We start from the raw sequence: 14,388 nt of genomic DNA, 5'->3' as shown, positions 1-14,388 counted from the left end.
TAAACAAAAGTTACGTTATCTATAGTTTGCAGGATATTCGTATTGCTCGTCATGACTTCAAATTTCAGTATCATCCACTTGAACGGCTGTTAATGCTTGACATTCGTTTTCAAACGTGAATCGTTGTTCAGTATGCAGAAAGTACTCTAGAAGATCTACAACTATCTGATGACGTGGTCTATTGAAAAAGTCACCTATATTTTCATGAACATTCATCGGGCATCGTGAGTGCAATACGTATCTACATATGTATGGAAAATAAATTGCAATGTTGAGACGAAGCTGTTGCGTTTTCTAATATGTATATATATTTTCATGGTTTTGCGTAAAAGTGACAAAATTGGAAAGAAATTAGTTTACCTAAGTAAAATCGAAACGAATCCTTTGATTTCTGGATGTGTTCTCAAATAAATTTCATTTTTCTTTCTCTCGATACATTTTCTTGAATTTAAATTGCATTTCTGACGTCTGTTAAGAGCTCCAATATCATAATTTAGCGTACCATGAGCCGGATCTTTTGGATGGAAGGCATGAATATTTCTCGGCAACCGATCCATAAAACGTACTTATCACTAAATAGAAGACAATATTTATTCTTAGGCTGTTCCGGTACAGGAGGGTGCAAGAAAATGTTTTAATTTTGAAAAGAGAAATTCGACGATTAACAACATGTCCCTTATTATGCATTCAATTAGTTGCTAAGCAACGAATCAAACAAACCTTTCGTCTACATAGAATTATACGATTTCTATTGCCTGTATTGTAAGTTTGAAAGAGGATACCAATGTAGCGAGACGGATCACTGATGTGACGGACATAACGAAAAGGGAGGATCATGTGTTATGATCAAACTATTAAAAGTTAATCAAGCAAAATACAGAGGTAAGTATTTTGTTATATATGATATCTATATGTACAATCAGTACATACATATGGTTGCGTTGGAGTATATGTATTATGCATGCCAATTAAAAGGTACAAATATTGGATTGGTAAATAAGTGATTGCGGATTTTGTCAATACCACCTATTGACAAAATCCGCAATCATTTAGTTGCCAACCCAATACAATGAAACTTTTGTCGGAGCCCTGAAACGTAGACGTGTACCTATCACGTGTTATCGCTACAAGTTGAAACCATTTCAGCCACTACTTCCGGTGAAATTCTTTACAGAAATTGTTCTTTGTTTCTTCACCGGTTTCAATATCGTATACATATATTATATATAGTAAGTGCGATGTAGCTAATAGCGGTCATGTCCATGCATGGTGCAGGAAGAGGTTTTCCTTTGTTGGGGAATTTCAGTGAGCGAGAAATGATTACGTAACGATTCTGCATATGTTATATATATTAATTTATCTTCGATCGATCGCTTTTCTAATTTTATTATTACGTTACGTCTATTGTCGAATTATACAGGGTGGTTGGTAACTGGTGGTACGAGCGGAAAGGGGGTGATTCTACGCGAAAAAAGAAGTCGAAAATATAGAATAAAAATTTTTCGTTTGAGACTTTGTTTTCGAGAAAATCGACTTTGAATTTTCGCTCGGTACGCCTGTACTTTATCACGTCTCGTCATAACGGATCTCACTGTAGATCGTTGTCTCGATGGAAAAATTTAAAAAAAAAAGAAAAAAATAAAAAAAAATGTTATTCTATATTTTCGACTTCTTTTTTCGCGTAGAATCACCCCCTTTCCGCTTGTACCACCAGTTACCAACCACCCTGTATAATCGGTATATTATCGATTACATCCGGATTTAACGTTGATCGCGTACTTCGCTTGTTCGTTGTTATTCGTAAATTCTCATCGATTTCGATGCATTCAAGTCAGTTGTTCGTTGAAAACATATCCAGTTAAACAACCTTTTGCCATCTGTTGGATTCCTTACAACGATTACGAAGATATTGATTCGAAGAAGACGAAAGCTATTATACGTATTATACCATATTAGAAACGATCCACTTAATTGTAAACATATCCACGTAAAGCTTACGTTACATCAACCTGCCAAATTTTCTTGATTCATACATACGTAGGTAGATGGAGAGATTAACCAATGGATGAATAGATAGACGAGTAAATAAATTGTAATAGAATTGGTAATAAAATCGGACTAAAGCGTCTACTAAATAAGAACTTTTTCATTTTCGAAAAGGCATCTCTCGACGTAAACGATTTAGATCAAATTACGATTTTTAAGTTATGACTTACGTTTGAAAGTTATTCAAATGTATCGAACAACTTGTGTGTGTGTGTGTGTGTGTGTGTGCGCGTGCGTGTATGACTTAAAAGCAACAAGACTTATAAGCAACGCACAAAACGCTAAAATAACGAACTCTCCATTTTCTGGGAAACAAATAATTGTCGTGATACACTGGTGAGAGGGAAGGACGAATAGCTAAGCCAGAAGATCGGGAAACGATAAGCGGGGATAGACGATCTAGATAGAGTGAGGAAACTCGACTAACATATAACGACTGATGGAGAATTACCATGAAAAGTGGAAAGGAAAGAAAATGAGAAAGAAGATCTCGGTCACTAGTGCGCGTTTGCCTAGCATAGAGACATTCGAAATTGTGCCATAAACTCGGTAGAAATAATCACTATCTCGTAGATACACATATACATCGAATTAGATTTGAAATTTGATCAACTACACATGTTTACGTCAGGGATCGCGATAACGTTGCTTTATATCGCTTGTGTATTGGTGCACTGTACTCATCAAAATAATAATGCGGTATCGAACGGAGCGTTTATACGAAAATGTCGCTTCGATAACGTCGATGGCATCAACGATCATCAAAGTCGTTGTAATTTCAAAAATACGTTGACGATAACTCTACACGATATGCTTGGTAACGGTAACGTATCTGGCACGCGACCTGTCGTATGGCCTGTATCGGAGGCATTTTCATTCTTACGCTTTGTAACAATTCGTGGAGTGCGTGCAAACTATTATGGCACTTTCACCTTTGTTTCATTTAAAAAACACGAGTATATAACATTTTGAGAGAATTGGGACAGTTGGGAATGTTGGAATGTGCTATTGCGCTCAGACTGAGATTAAACTTGACATAATAATTTCAGGCGAATCTACTCAGTTCATTTCAATGTTTTCGATTGACACGCACACGCGTAAATATTCAATGAATATTAATTTACTTATCCGGTTTACTCATCCGGAATCCGTTTCCTACTAAGTCGCTTCTCCTACATACGCTACTATGTTTTTCCCCTCTTTGTAATTTTATTTGGTTTGACATACATGTACAGTGTACATATGTATGTGCGAAAATTAGATTATTGCAAGGTCGATCATTCGAGCAATTTCGACAAGTATCGAGTGAAAGGAAGTTGACGGCGTCATGTAATACTTTTCAGGTACGTTTAGAACAGAGGATAGATCGGAAAAGGAAATAGCAAATAAGCGAGGACATGAAAACCTTAACGCGCGAGTGAATATGAAATGCTTTTGTTTTAAAGTTTGCGTTTCTAATGATCAAATTGTTCGAGTTTGGAAGGAATTGCAACAACAAGAGCAAGAACAAGAACAAGAGCGACGATATCAACATCTCTTTTATTAAGACTGATAAACCGTGTGAAAACAGTAAAGTGACTGAACAGTGTGATAGCGTGTTCACTTCCCTAAATTTTTCGCGTGCTAACATAGTAATACTTGCAAGTATTATTTACATTATCCCTTATTTGATAGTACTTGTTTATTACGCTGTTCCAGCCATCGATGCACGAGCTTATCACAAAGCCGTGTTATGGTATAACATGACGTAAATTATCTTGAATAGAATCTTGATCGCCATTGGCACGTGCGTGCTGTCTCGTGTTTCCATACATTCTAATGTTTATATCATTCTGGGTTTGGTACTGATGTTTCTTACTATATCCTTAGCCTTTTATTACACGACTTCGTTTAACATTACCGACTAGAGCGAATCAGCAACGAGAAAGAAAGAAATTTTTAACGTACGCCAGTTGAACCTGAGGAAGTTCGTTACTACCAACAATTTTAGCTTGTGTCGTAGAACTGACTTCGTTATTTCCAAAATCATCTCTTATCAGATCAAATTTCACTGAAAAGGATGGTACGAACTTGACTGTAATTTTTTATATTGCTACATTTCTCGCCATAATTTGTCTCGCGAATGCCATTTTTTTTTTGCTACACATCGTACAGAATGATCTTAATACAAATATCAACAGCACTCGCACACGTATCAACAACACGTACAGAATTAATACGATACGATTAAAAGACGATACTTTCTTCTTCTTAGGCTGTATCCTTTGATGGACGCACCCTGGGTGACCAACATTCTTACTGTTGCTGCATTTACCGACTTATGGCAATTGAAATTCTTACGAATGATTCAACCGATTCTCATGTTGTTAGCCATTTTACCGCCGCGGACGATATCGTAGGTTTTCCTGTACTCTAAGGCGAATCGAACATTTCCTAACAAACGATCGAAATCGTTGTCCTTTCTCTCTGCCGTCCCTTTCTTCGATAGCAGTACACTAATAAATTATAATTACTAGGCAATAATTGTTATTAAATGAAATTATAATTCAAGCATATAAAGCAAAACGTACAACGTCTCATGTTTTACATAATATCCCATTTTCTGCTCTTTCTTTCTTTTTCATTCCTTTCCCTAATCTATATTTTAATATCGGTCTTTAGTTTACCGCGTTGATGTTTTTTCTAAAGCTCCCTTTCGCCGTTTGCCTGCTCTCCGCATAACGATCAAAGATTCGTAAGAACATTTTGCGAAAGAAGAATGCATAGCAGGTGATTCGGGTATATTTTCATGTGCCAGAAGACGCAAATGATGAAACCTGCACAAACATTAGTATTCGTTGTAGACACAATTACTAATTGCATGTGATCCAATTACAAATTGTGTAGCAAACAATATACTTTTATATAATTGGAAAACTCACGAAACCGTTACGATTAAACGTTATTAAACCGTAGGGTTCATCATTGCGATTTCTGAAATTCTGGATTGGCTTTTTCTCTTTTTGATAGTGTATAACGAAGTTACGCCTTCCGAAGTATTTTCAACAAGTATACACAAATTTTATAGAATAGCTTGCTCTATACTTTATTTGTAATTTCGTGCGAGACTTTAGTTTTAATTCAAACCATTGTTCGAAGCCATCGAATCGATGATGTCGCATGTGATATGAACATGGTAAGAGAATCAGAGGGTCCTCAGAATGTGGCTGAATGTAAGTAAAACGAAGTAGCTGATGCTCTTCTATACCCACATCTACCAGAGAAAATCCCTACTTCTGATTGACCAAAAAACAGTTTATCGCTCTTGAACCACTCTGTTGGTAACCGAAGGAACGCGTTACCACAAACGAGGATCTATATCTCGTCGGTGGCGTTATTTGCACTCGTTCAAATGCACGTATAACACACGACTAAGTGTGTGTGTGCGTGCGCGCACAGACCTATGCAACGTGTATCGAACTATTATTGGTCGTACTTGTATATCGTACTTATACATATTATAGATGAATCAATATATACGTAGCAGATTAGATCGAGATAGATGCTATACAGTTACGCAAATTGAGAGCTCGATGTCACACAGCTCCTTGAAGCACTCCTAGAGTTACGTGACCCATATGAACGAAACGCGTGAGCAGTATACTGTCTACGCAATCCATCTCCTCTGCGATCACCGCTTACCACGACTTCAAGATTTCGTAGCTCAATGTCGCAACGATATCAATTATTAGCTCACATTAGTATCAACTAACCAGTGTGATCTTGTGCTTACAAAGTATGCCGAATGTATTGTATTTCTTCTTCGATAATCTAGTTATCCAGTCATCTTACCATAATTAGGACAATATAATCTGATATTTTATTAGAAACTATAATTCTCACCGAGTCTTCTAATCGATGCTCAACGGCTCGATTAATATCAAATATCGTAATTTTTTGATCAAATTCAAATTACATCATAAGTTACCATCTACACGCCGTTGACGTAGATATAGATACATATTATAGGTACAAAAATTGATTTTTTAAAATAGGAAGAAACGAATAACGATATCGAATATGATAATTCCTATTTTTATCAAATTCGTTACGTCATAAGATCATAAGATAAGGTCCACGTACAACTGATCCATGGATATTTGCGAAATTTACTCTTTTAAAATAAGATAGACTGCACAATATATACATACGTAATAACAATTACGGTTGATGCATAACAATGGTTCGAGAAAACTTTCAGGCTTTCAATAGCCATACTCGCACTATGTAAGCACTTGTTTCTACACATATCCAAATAAAAATTAATTTTAAATAAAATGTCGCATAAGTGATTCAATCGTGCTTCGTTGCGAGCGTAGAAGCATTTTGTAGAACATGTTTTAATATAGAAAAATAAATCGAAACATACAGAGTGAACGAGTTGATCGTAAACGTTTAATTAGATGTTTGATTGAAAAGTTCATAGGAAGGAGCAACTTTACTCTCAACTATGACAAAGACAACTTGATCTATTACATTCACTGAAGAGTAAGTTCGACGCAGTGGGGTAAAGTGCCTGCGAAGAAAAGTTGAGGGCGGGGTCTACCGATGGCAAAGAGTATAAAATCCTCGCTAGCGAAAAGCTACGGTATCCAGTTATTACAGAGGTCTCAGAACGTCGTTGACTTTTTCATCATCATGGATTGTAAGGTAATCGTTTTTTTGTTTCTTTTTAAATCAATCTAATATGTACACTGCGATATATGTAGATAAAAAGTTGGCATTTTAGTCTTGTTTCTCATTCAGATTTCAGTTTATCTCTTGGAGACGTGCGCGCGTTTACGACAAACAAAGACTATATATTATTGTTCGTTATAGAACCATCGCGTGAACGCTTCCATAATGAAAAATGTTACATCGGTATCGCGATACACGAATCGCCTCTGGTGAAAAAGATCTTAGACCTCATACAGATTTGTGTATACATGCAAGAACATTGTTTGATCAATTTGTTTTTCATATACAGATCATTGGATATTTGGCTACGGTCCTAACTGTCGTTCATGCGGGAATAATCGGGCCGAGCGCAGGAATAATTGCTCCCACTGGGGCCACAGTGGCAGCAGCACTTCCACAAGCTGCGGCTGCTGTCGTCAGAACCGAAAATTTTGATCCAAATCCGCAATATAGCTTCAGTTACAGCGTAGCCGATGGTCTTACGGGTATTTATTTGCCTTATCGTGAAAGCTGATTCGAAGTCAGTCGTTAGATACCATGTCAAGTATATAAAATATCGAAAAAGATAAACAACGAAAAGGAAATAGGATACAATAATCTTGAAAATTTTACTTTCTTCTTCGTTCGTGAATTAGCTCAATAGAGAATAAGAGATTTTGTAAAAGAGATCGCGATACTATATCATTGTAGACATAAATAAGAAAAGCAAAGTATAGGGATACGCTAGTATCTCGTGAATAAATTGATAATAAATTAAATAATAAATTAAATTAATAAAATTTATAAAAGGTGACAACAAAGCGCAAGAGGAAACTCGTAATGGCGATGTGGTTCAAGGTAGTTATAGCTTAATAGAGCCAGATGGTTCGCGTCGAGTGGTCTCGTATGCTGCCGATCCTGTCAACGGTTTCAACGCTGTTGTTCAAAAAGATCCTAGCATCACGGTCAAGACAGCGGTCGCTGCAGCCCCAGCCGCGCGGCCTGTTGTCTCATCTCCCTTGCTGACACGACCAACATCGGTTATTACTGCAGCCGCGCCCGCTATAGCCGTTCGTCCACAGGTTCGTTCCGTGCAATCTCTCTTTTTCCTTTAACCTGAACCCCTGCCTACTTACGTTAAATTCAGTATACTCCCTACACTGCCCTATATTATACCGATTATACGACTCGTTAAGTTAAGATTATGCGTTTATTTTGCAGGCTACGCTGTTAGGTGCCCCCATATTGAGACAACCGTTGTTAGCAGGTCCGACGGTAGCTGCCACAAACGTACTCACCGCGAACGCGGGTTTATTAGGTCTTGGCGTAGGTCTTGGTCTAAGACCAGGAGGTTCTCTCTACGGTACACAGTCGCTTCTTGCGGGTGCTTATGGTACCGGAGGCATCGTTAAAGTTCATTAAATACCGCAACGGGATGCAACGCAACTCGGCTCGGCTCCATTCGATTCGACATGACATTTTATCTCCGTCTCCTCAGTTTTGCTTCACTTTGTTCGAATGCGAATTTCGAACATTTTTTTGCTTTGAAAACGTTGGATATCTAACCACGTGTACTTGAAAATGTTACTGATGGCATGCAGCGACCTTGATGCATTTCTATTTGTCATCTCCACTCATTGTTATCCATCTTTTTTTTCTTTTTCCTTATTATCAATTACTGGTAAACACATCCCAAATTTATAATATTTACAAAATCCATATCTTGCTGTTTTACGTCGAAGAGAAAACCTTATTTAAGAGCATCGGTCTAATGATTTAGAATTTTCATTCCAACATCTCTATCACTATAACGATATAGAAATAGCTACTATACGGTTAATCTGCCATCCTGCATTTATGACGAACGGTCTTTTTCTTTTTTTTTTCTTTTCTTTTCTTTTCTTTTCTTTTCTTTTCTTTCTTGGTTCCGTTCAAGATTTCGTAACCAAGTCATTAAATACTAGTAGTGATTTTTATGGAACACTTTGACTTGTTTAAAGAGCGAAGTCGAAAGGATAAAAATATTTATTTACATCCATTCTGTGACACGAACAGACAGATCACGAGCCTCGTTGACGAAAGAAAGGAACTGAGCGGAATACGAGGCAAACCTTTGTACTTTTTACTATAACTATTAATCGTCCCACTTATAAATCTCCAAAGATGAAAAGTATATACTAGATAATTAGATTTCAAGATTTAGACATAATTAAAACGGCGTTTGCGTTTCTATCCTAAGTCCTTCCGTTTTAAAGAGGTACCGTTACTGGATACAATATCGCATACAAAATAAATATATTATTTAGCAAACGAGCAGTATGGTTTAAATTTATAATAACCTTGTGAAGCCTTGCGAGAGATTGCTTTTGGATTCATTTCAAGTGAGTTTGATAAGCAGTAGAAAAAGAAAAAAAAAAACGGAAGAAAGCAAAATGTTTATTGCCCATTGGTATTGTCCAAAGATAAACGAAACTTGTATTGAAAAAATGAACAGAAGAACCAATTTACGATCGTCTCCTTCATCCCGGATTAATATTTTCATCTCAAGCGCGTAAAATTGTATATCGTACTGTTATATATACTTCAAAACTATAAATAAATATTTCTACAACTCGATAGCGGCTCTTTGGAAGTATTGCGAGCAAAATTTAAACATCGCAAAGCATCTCATACAGTACCACTATTTTCGACATATTGCATTGGCGCGAGAACTACAACGTTATTAGCGTCACATATAAATTAATGTAAGGAAATTGTAGCAAAAGCAAGTTTTTTGTCAATATATCTACATACGATGTAATAGTAAAATAAGTAATAGTAATTAATAAATATTAATAAAAAAATAGTAATAGGTAATAGGGAGCAGGGAAGAAACGCCTTGTTTTTCATTATAGAAAAGGCTCTAAATTATTTCAATGAATCTACTTTGATGGATATAAATGAATCACCTTCTATTTTATTTTGTTTCTCTATAATTTTCTTCTTTATTCTAAAATCAGATAAGTGATTTTCTGTGAGAGTTTCGAATTCTTGTTTCAACTGATCGCAAGTCGTCGTTTTCTCTCATAAACGATACTCTAAGTGATCTTTATCTTTTCCTCAGTTTCATTCAAAGTAGAGTTGTTCAATTACAACATATTTTTCAATAATATCGTCGCTCGGCCTTAGTCTCTGAGATATTGGCGAAAAGCTGCCGGTACCATTACAGTGTAGTTTTGCCTACAGTTATGCGTCTACGCCAGCGTATACGTCAGTATTCGTTACCTTACTCTATCTTCTGTCTACAAACGGGGGGGGGGGACGAGCTGAAAGGCCCCGTGTACAACGTGCATTTGCGAGGCTGCAAAGAATGTCTATTATAAATTATAATTTATTTAAAAACGAATATCATCAATGTATCGCATTTGAGGGTTGGGTTTGCACTTTCAATCCGGCGACCGACGACGTTTGTGTTAAGTAATAACAAGTTAATTATAAATATAGTAGACGAACGAATAATTGATATTTGTATATTGAACTCGTAGAAAAGCTAATTCCTCTCCGATTTCAATGATCTTTGGATATGTTGGACAATATTGGATATTTTGAACAATTTTCCCCTGTATGCGCGTGTAACCAGCGCTCAGCCCTAATTCTCAAGATTTTCGCAAACAAAAAAAAAAAAAAAAAGAAAAGAAAAACAAGAAAAATAACCCGACCTACCATCGATACTACTTCAGTGAATTCTGTCTGTATGTTGCTTGGTGAGTTCGTGTGGCGTGTAGCGCACGCGTCAGTATTTTGGTCATCTTACGGCAGCGGAAACGTAAACATAAAGACCGCGCGTTGTCTTTCTTTGTCTATTCATACGATAACCTGTAGGAGATTAAAGCTGCAATATTTTTTAAATTAATCATTTTTCAACACAAGCTCGTACATTTTTCGAACGTAGGAAAGGAATAGAAAAAAATATGCAGTACTATTGAACCAAATGATCCATTGGCATTGAAATCTCTTTAAAAAGAACGTAGCAAGAAATGGAAATATCTTATTAAGTTCCCCTCGTGAAGTCAAACAACTTTCATCGGAAACATTTTATCGCATTTCTGATACTTGGAGAAATATTCGCGCGTATACATTTAAAACGGACTGTATACTGTATTTGTGAAATTGGAAATTGAGGCATTGGGTGCTTAACGTTAATTTATGTTTTAATACATAAATGTATGCTATAAAATAATAAATATATATTTATTAATAATAAGAAAAGTATTATGAAAATTATTTATTTATCTACAATAATAATAATAATAATAATAATAAGAGTAATTTAATGGTCTTATTTAAATGACAGCTGAATTTGCGCAGGATCTGCTGCCTTTCTGTGCTGCCTTTCCGCCTTCTGATTATGCTGTGCATAGTCTGTTACGTTCTGCTGCCAATCTGCACTCAAATGGTTATTAGTATAGTTATTAGGCTAATGTTTTAATGGATAATGTGATACAAAATAATACGAATACAAAATAAGCGATATAGTTTATATTCTATAATTTTATAATTTTATATTCGCTATAATTTGTACCAAAGGGAACGAAAAACGAAGAAACAAGATGTAAATAGAAAGAAAATAATGGCATATGAGTGGAATTAGATTAGGTAAGACGATACCAAAACTATATGAAATACAGAGAAATAAGACTGTGTTGACGCGATAGCGTAATAAGGCCAGTACGCTAATTGGGTCTTTTATACATGTGAGGTGTAAGTGTTGTCCGTGATAATTGTAGGCTGCTGCTAGCTGCAGACGTCGTCGCTGCTGGGGTACTGCTGATTTTCTTCCGTTTTTGAAGCGTAGAAGAAAAATCGGACTCCGGTCGCCGGGATTCGTACCCGGGTCCCAAACGTTCGTAATCTAAGACGCTACTAACCACTGCGCTGCCGTCGTCCGACTCTAGTTAGTGTCGAGTGGTGGTATTTGCTGTTGAGTGCCGCCACACATGTTAAGTTTATTCGAAAGTACTAGAACAAGAAATTATTGGACGGAGTGGTCGATCTGAACCCTACGTAGTTCATGACCAACATCTTCATCTCCACGGTGGCTAGGCCGTCTGACGAACACGCATGTTCCACGATTGTAGAGTTTTACGCGGTCGGAGCTGTGTAAGATATTTTTGTATCTGGAAGTTTAACATAAAGGTATGTGTTGATCGCAGATCGAGGTAAATATAACGTGAAGGGTAATTCTAATTGGGTGATATGATTTATAGGTTATACCGGTTTGTTTTCTTTATAGTATAAATTGCCGGCGAGCATGGATGGTGCAAATGGAGAAGCGGACTCTAGCGAATAACGAGCAGCAGAAGGAGTAACAAGAAGAAAAAGGAAAAGAGCGTTTAATCGCTGATGATGAGAAAATGTATTATCTCGTTGGTTGCGTGCGAGCGTTGGAGAAAATGTGTGAAACGTGGGAAGCGCAGGAAGAAGTAGTTCGTGAATGTGTAAATAAGATGTGTAAATAAAAGCGTTTAGAAATGTAAAACGTTTTGCGCAAAGCAGCTAGTGATAAGAGCGTAAAAGTATAGAGTGAAAAGACGAGGTGTGTAATAAAGATGTATAAATAAAATAAACGCGTACCTAACTTGAGTGTGTGAAAAAGTGGAGCGGGAAAGGTAATAGCGATGTTGATTTAGTGTGGGAATTTGTCAAAACATGGGTTAGTTTTGTTAGAAAATTGTAAAATATGTAAAATGATTGTAGACGTCAAAAGCGTGAAAGTTGAAAGAAGTAAGAAAAGAAGAAAAAGAGAGTATAAAATGATATTAAGTAATACATAAGGCAATATAATTTTCTGGATGGCAAAAGAATGGACTTGTTTGGATTCTAGGAGACTAAAGAATAAACGAAGATACATTTAGGAGATATGTGTGCGTTGTTTATTCAACCATTGACCATAAATTGTGAAAGTAGGCTTTAAAAAGATAAATGACAGATAGAGTAGCTTTTAAAGGTTAAGAATATGGTTGCGTTAAGAAAGGTGTAATTGTGAAATGTATGGGTAATGGAATAAAATATCATTACAAAAGGTAGTAATTATATCTGGAAATATATTAATAAGGAATAACACGATTGAAACCTTGTAATTATATGGATAATATATGGAAAGTGATTAACGTTAAATGACTTCCATTTAAAGGAATGAAAGGTATTAGAAATAAAATAGAACAGTATTATTAAATGTAGTAATTATATAGAATTATAATAAATATGGTGGTAATTACATCCTTGGTGTAGGCTTGGGTGAGAATTATAGCGCTTTACAGAGTCCGACAAGAAAGAAGAATGTTGGATGAAGGTTTGGTGGAAGGGAATAGAGAGAAAGAAAATTGTTTAAAGACTTAATGTTATTTGAGAAAGGAAAGTTGGCATAGAAAGAAGAGATAAATGTATAGGACTTGGTAAATTTAATAAGTGGTAAATGGGTGGTGAGGGGAAACAAGGGTAGAGAATAATAGGGTGTATCTAAAATATCTTTTTGATGAAAAGGTAGAAGACAAAAGAGCGGTGATTGTGGAAAAAATAGATTAAACATAAATGTAGGTTTAAGCAAGCAACACGTAAAGAGTCCGGTTAGCTCCGCGGTAAGGTGTCGGATTCGTAACTTTTTGATGACGTGTTGGATTCTCGAGGCTGCGTGCGGAGCCCCGTTGTTGTTGTGAGGGGCTCGTTTCTTCACCCTGGGTTTTCTTCCCCGGGATGGTGTGTCCAAACCGGCTCGAGGTAGTGAAAGCTACCAGGTTTCGCTCAGCTAAACAATTTTTGTTGTACGTCTGGTAGGTGTGGGAAGGAAGAGAAGAAGAGTACCGTGCCTAGTCTCCGGGTAGGCATGGCGTGTAGATGGGTAAAGACACGAGCATTTATCGCACAACAGATTCAAATATAGAGGGAATTCTACCGGATATTACGATTGCAAATTACAAACGTTATTAAATAAAACGAAGTTAGGCTCTTTTCCCTTTTTGTTCAAACTAATTGATAGTTAAAAACTAGTATGAAGGAGGTGTGAGTTTAGTCTTAGTTTGCAGAAACTATTAAAATGATAAAAATGGATATCGTATTAAATCGTTAAAGAAGCCAATTTACGATAAAAATTAAGAAATCGTTCAATTTGATTTTGCTATAATGGAAAAACCGTCTCCTGCTAAGTCAAAAAATCGTTACCGTTTGATTAACAAACCGGCATCTTGTCAAGATATATAAGGAACGCGCGAGCTCTTTTGTGCCTGAAATTCCGGAGAGTGAACATCGAAGAAGAATTTAAATATAAGGTAAATAAAAAAAAATCAAATAACAACATTGCAACCAGTAATTTATAACGTCCAAACCATTAATTTACAACACTTAAGCTATTCATTTATAACGTTTATGCTATTAATTTATAACATTTAAACTGTTATTTTATACATTTAAGCCATTAATTTACAACATCTAAGCCATTAATTTACAACATTTAAACTATTAATTTATAACATTCAAGCCATTAATTTATAACATTTAAGCTATTAATTTACAACACTTAAGCTATTAATTTACAACATTTAAACCATTAATTTACAACATTTAAACTGTTATTCTATACATTTAAGCCATTAATTTATAACATTTAAGGAA

At 36.0% G+C, this 14,388-nt stretch overlaps 1 protein-coding gene, 1 long non-coding RNA gene and 2 pseudogenes across 4 annotated transcripts; 3 read left to right on the top strand and 1 right to left on the bottom strand.

The window, feature by feature from the left end:
* Nucleotides 1–15: 15 nt before the first annotated feature.
* LOC117239808 lies at nt 16–557 on the bottom strand (annotated as a pseudogene).
* A 2,654-nt stretch (nt 558–3,211) lies between these two features.
* LOC117239804 lies at nt 3,212–4,557 on the top strand (annotated as a pseudogene).
* A 1,867-nt stretch (nt 4,558–6,424) lies between these two features.
* On the top strand, nt 6,425–8,359 carry LOC117239806 (cuticle protein 19.8-like). The gene is made up of 4 exons (XM_033505637.1): nt 6,425–6,735; nt 7,052–7,247; nt 7,552–7,823; nt 7,963–8,359. Exons 1-4 carry the CDS (start codon nt 6,634–6,636, stop codon nt 8,161–8,163), a joined length of 771 nt encoding a protein of 256 aa, XP_033361528.1. The 5' UTR covers nt 6,425–6,633; the 3' UTR covers nt 8,164–8,359.
* Nucleotides 8,360–11,655: 3,296 nt separating this feature from the next.
* On the top strand, nt 11,656–13,378 carry LOC117239805. Of its 3 annotated transcripts, none has more exons than XR_004494537.1 (3): nt 11,656–11,916; nt 11,988–13,202; nt 13,264–13,378. It is a non-coding gene; the product is annotated as an uncharacterized LOC117239805 (long non-coding RNA). The 3 variants fall into 3 exon arrangements; XR_004494535.1 differs by having other exon boundaries at nt 11,657–11,916; nt 12,014–13,202; XR_004494536.1 differs by having other exon boundaries at nt 11,657–11,939; nt 12,014–13,202.
* Nucleotides 13,379–14,388: the final 1,010 nt, after the last annotated feature.

Source organism: Bombus vosnesenskii, unplaced genomic scaffold (genome assembly GCF_011952255.1).
Source record: "Bombus vosnesenskii isolate JDL3184/JDL3185 unplaced genomic scaffold, Bvos_JDL3184-5_v1.1 scf7180000014233, whole genome shotgun sequence".
Classification (NCBI taxonomy): domain Eukaryota; kingdom Metazoa; phylum Arthropoda; class Insecta; order Hymenoptera; family Apidae; genus Bombus; species Bombus vosnesenskii.
This window is presented reverse-complemented; position numbering and strand designations above follow the sequence as displayed.

Bases quoted from the DNA above. Each gene is read 5' to 3' on its own strand.
- LOC117239806 (XM_033505637.1), top strand. From the start codon at position 6,634: ATGGCAAAGAGTATAAAATCCTCGCTAGCGAAAAGCTACGGTATCCAG. The intron at 6,736-7,051 runs GTAATCGTTTTT...TTTCATATACAG, and splicing joins TCATCATCATGGATTGTAAG to ATCATTGGATATTTGGCTAC. The intron at 7,248-7,551 runs GTATTTATTTGC...AATTTATAAAAG, and splicing joins CGTAGCCGATGGTCTTACGG to GTGACAACAAAGCGCAAGAG.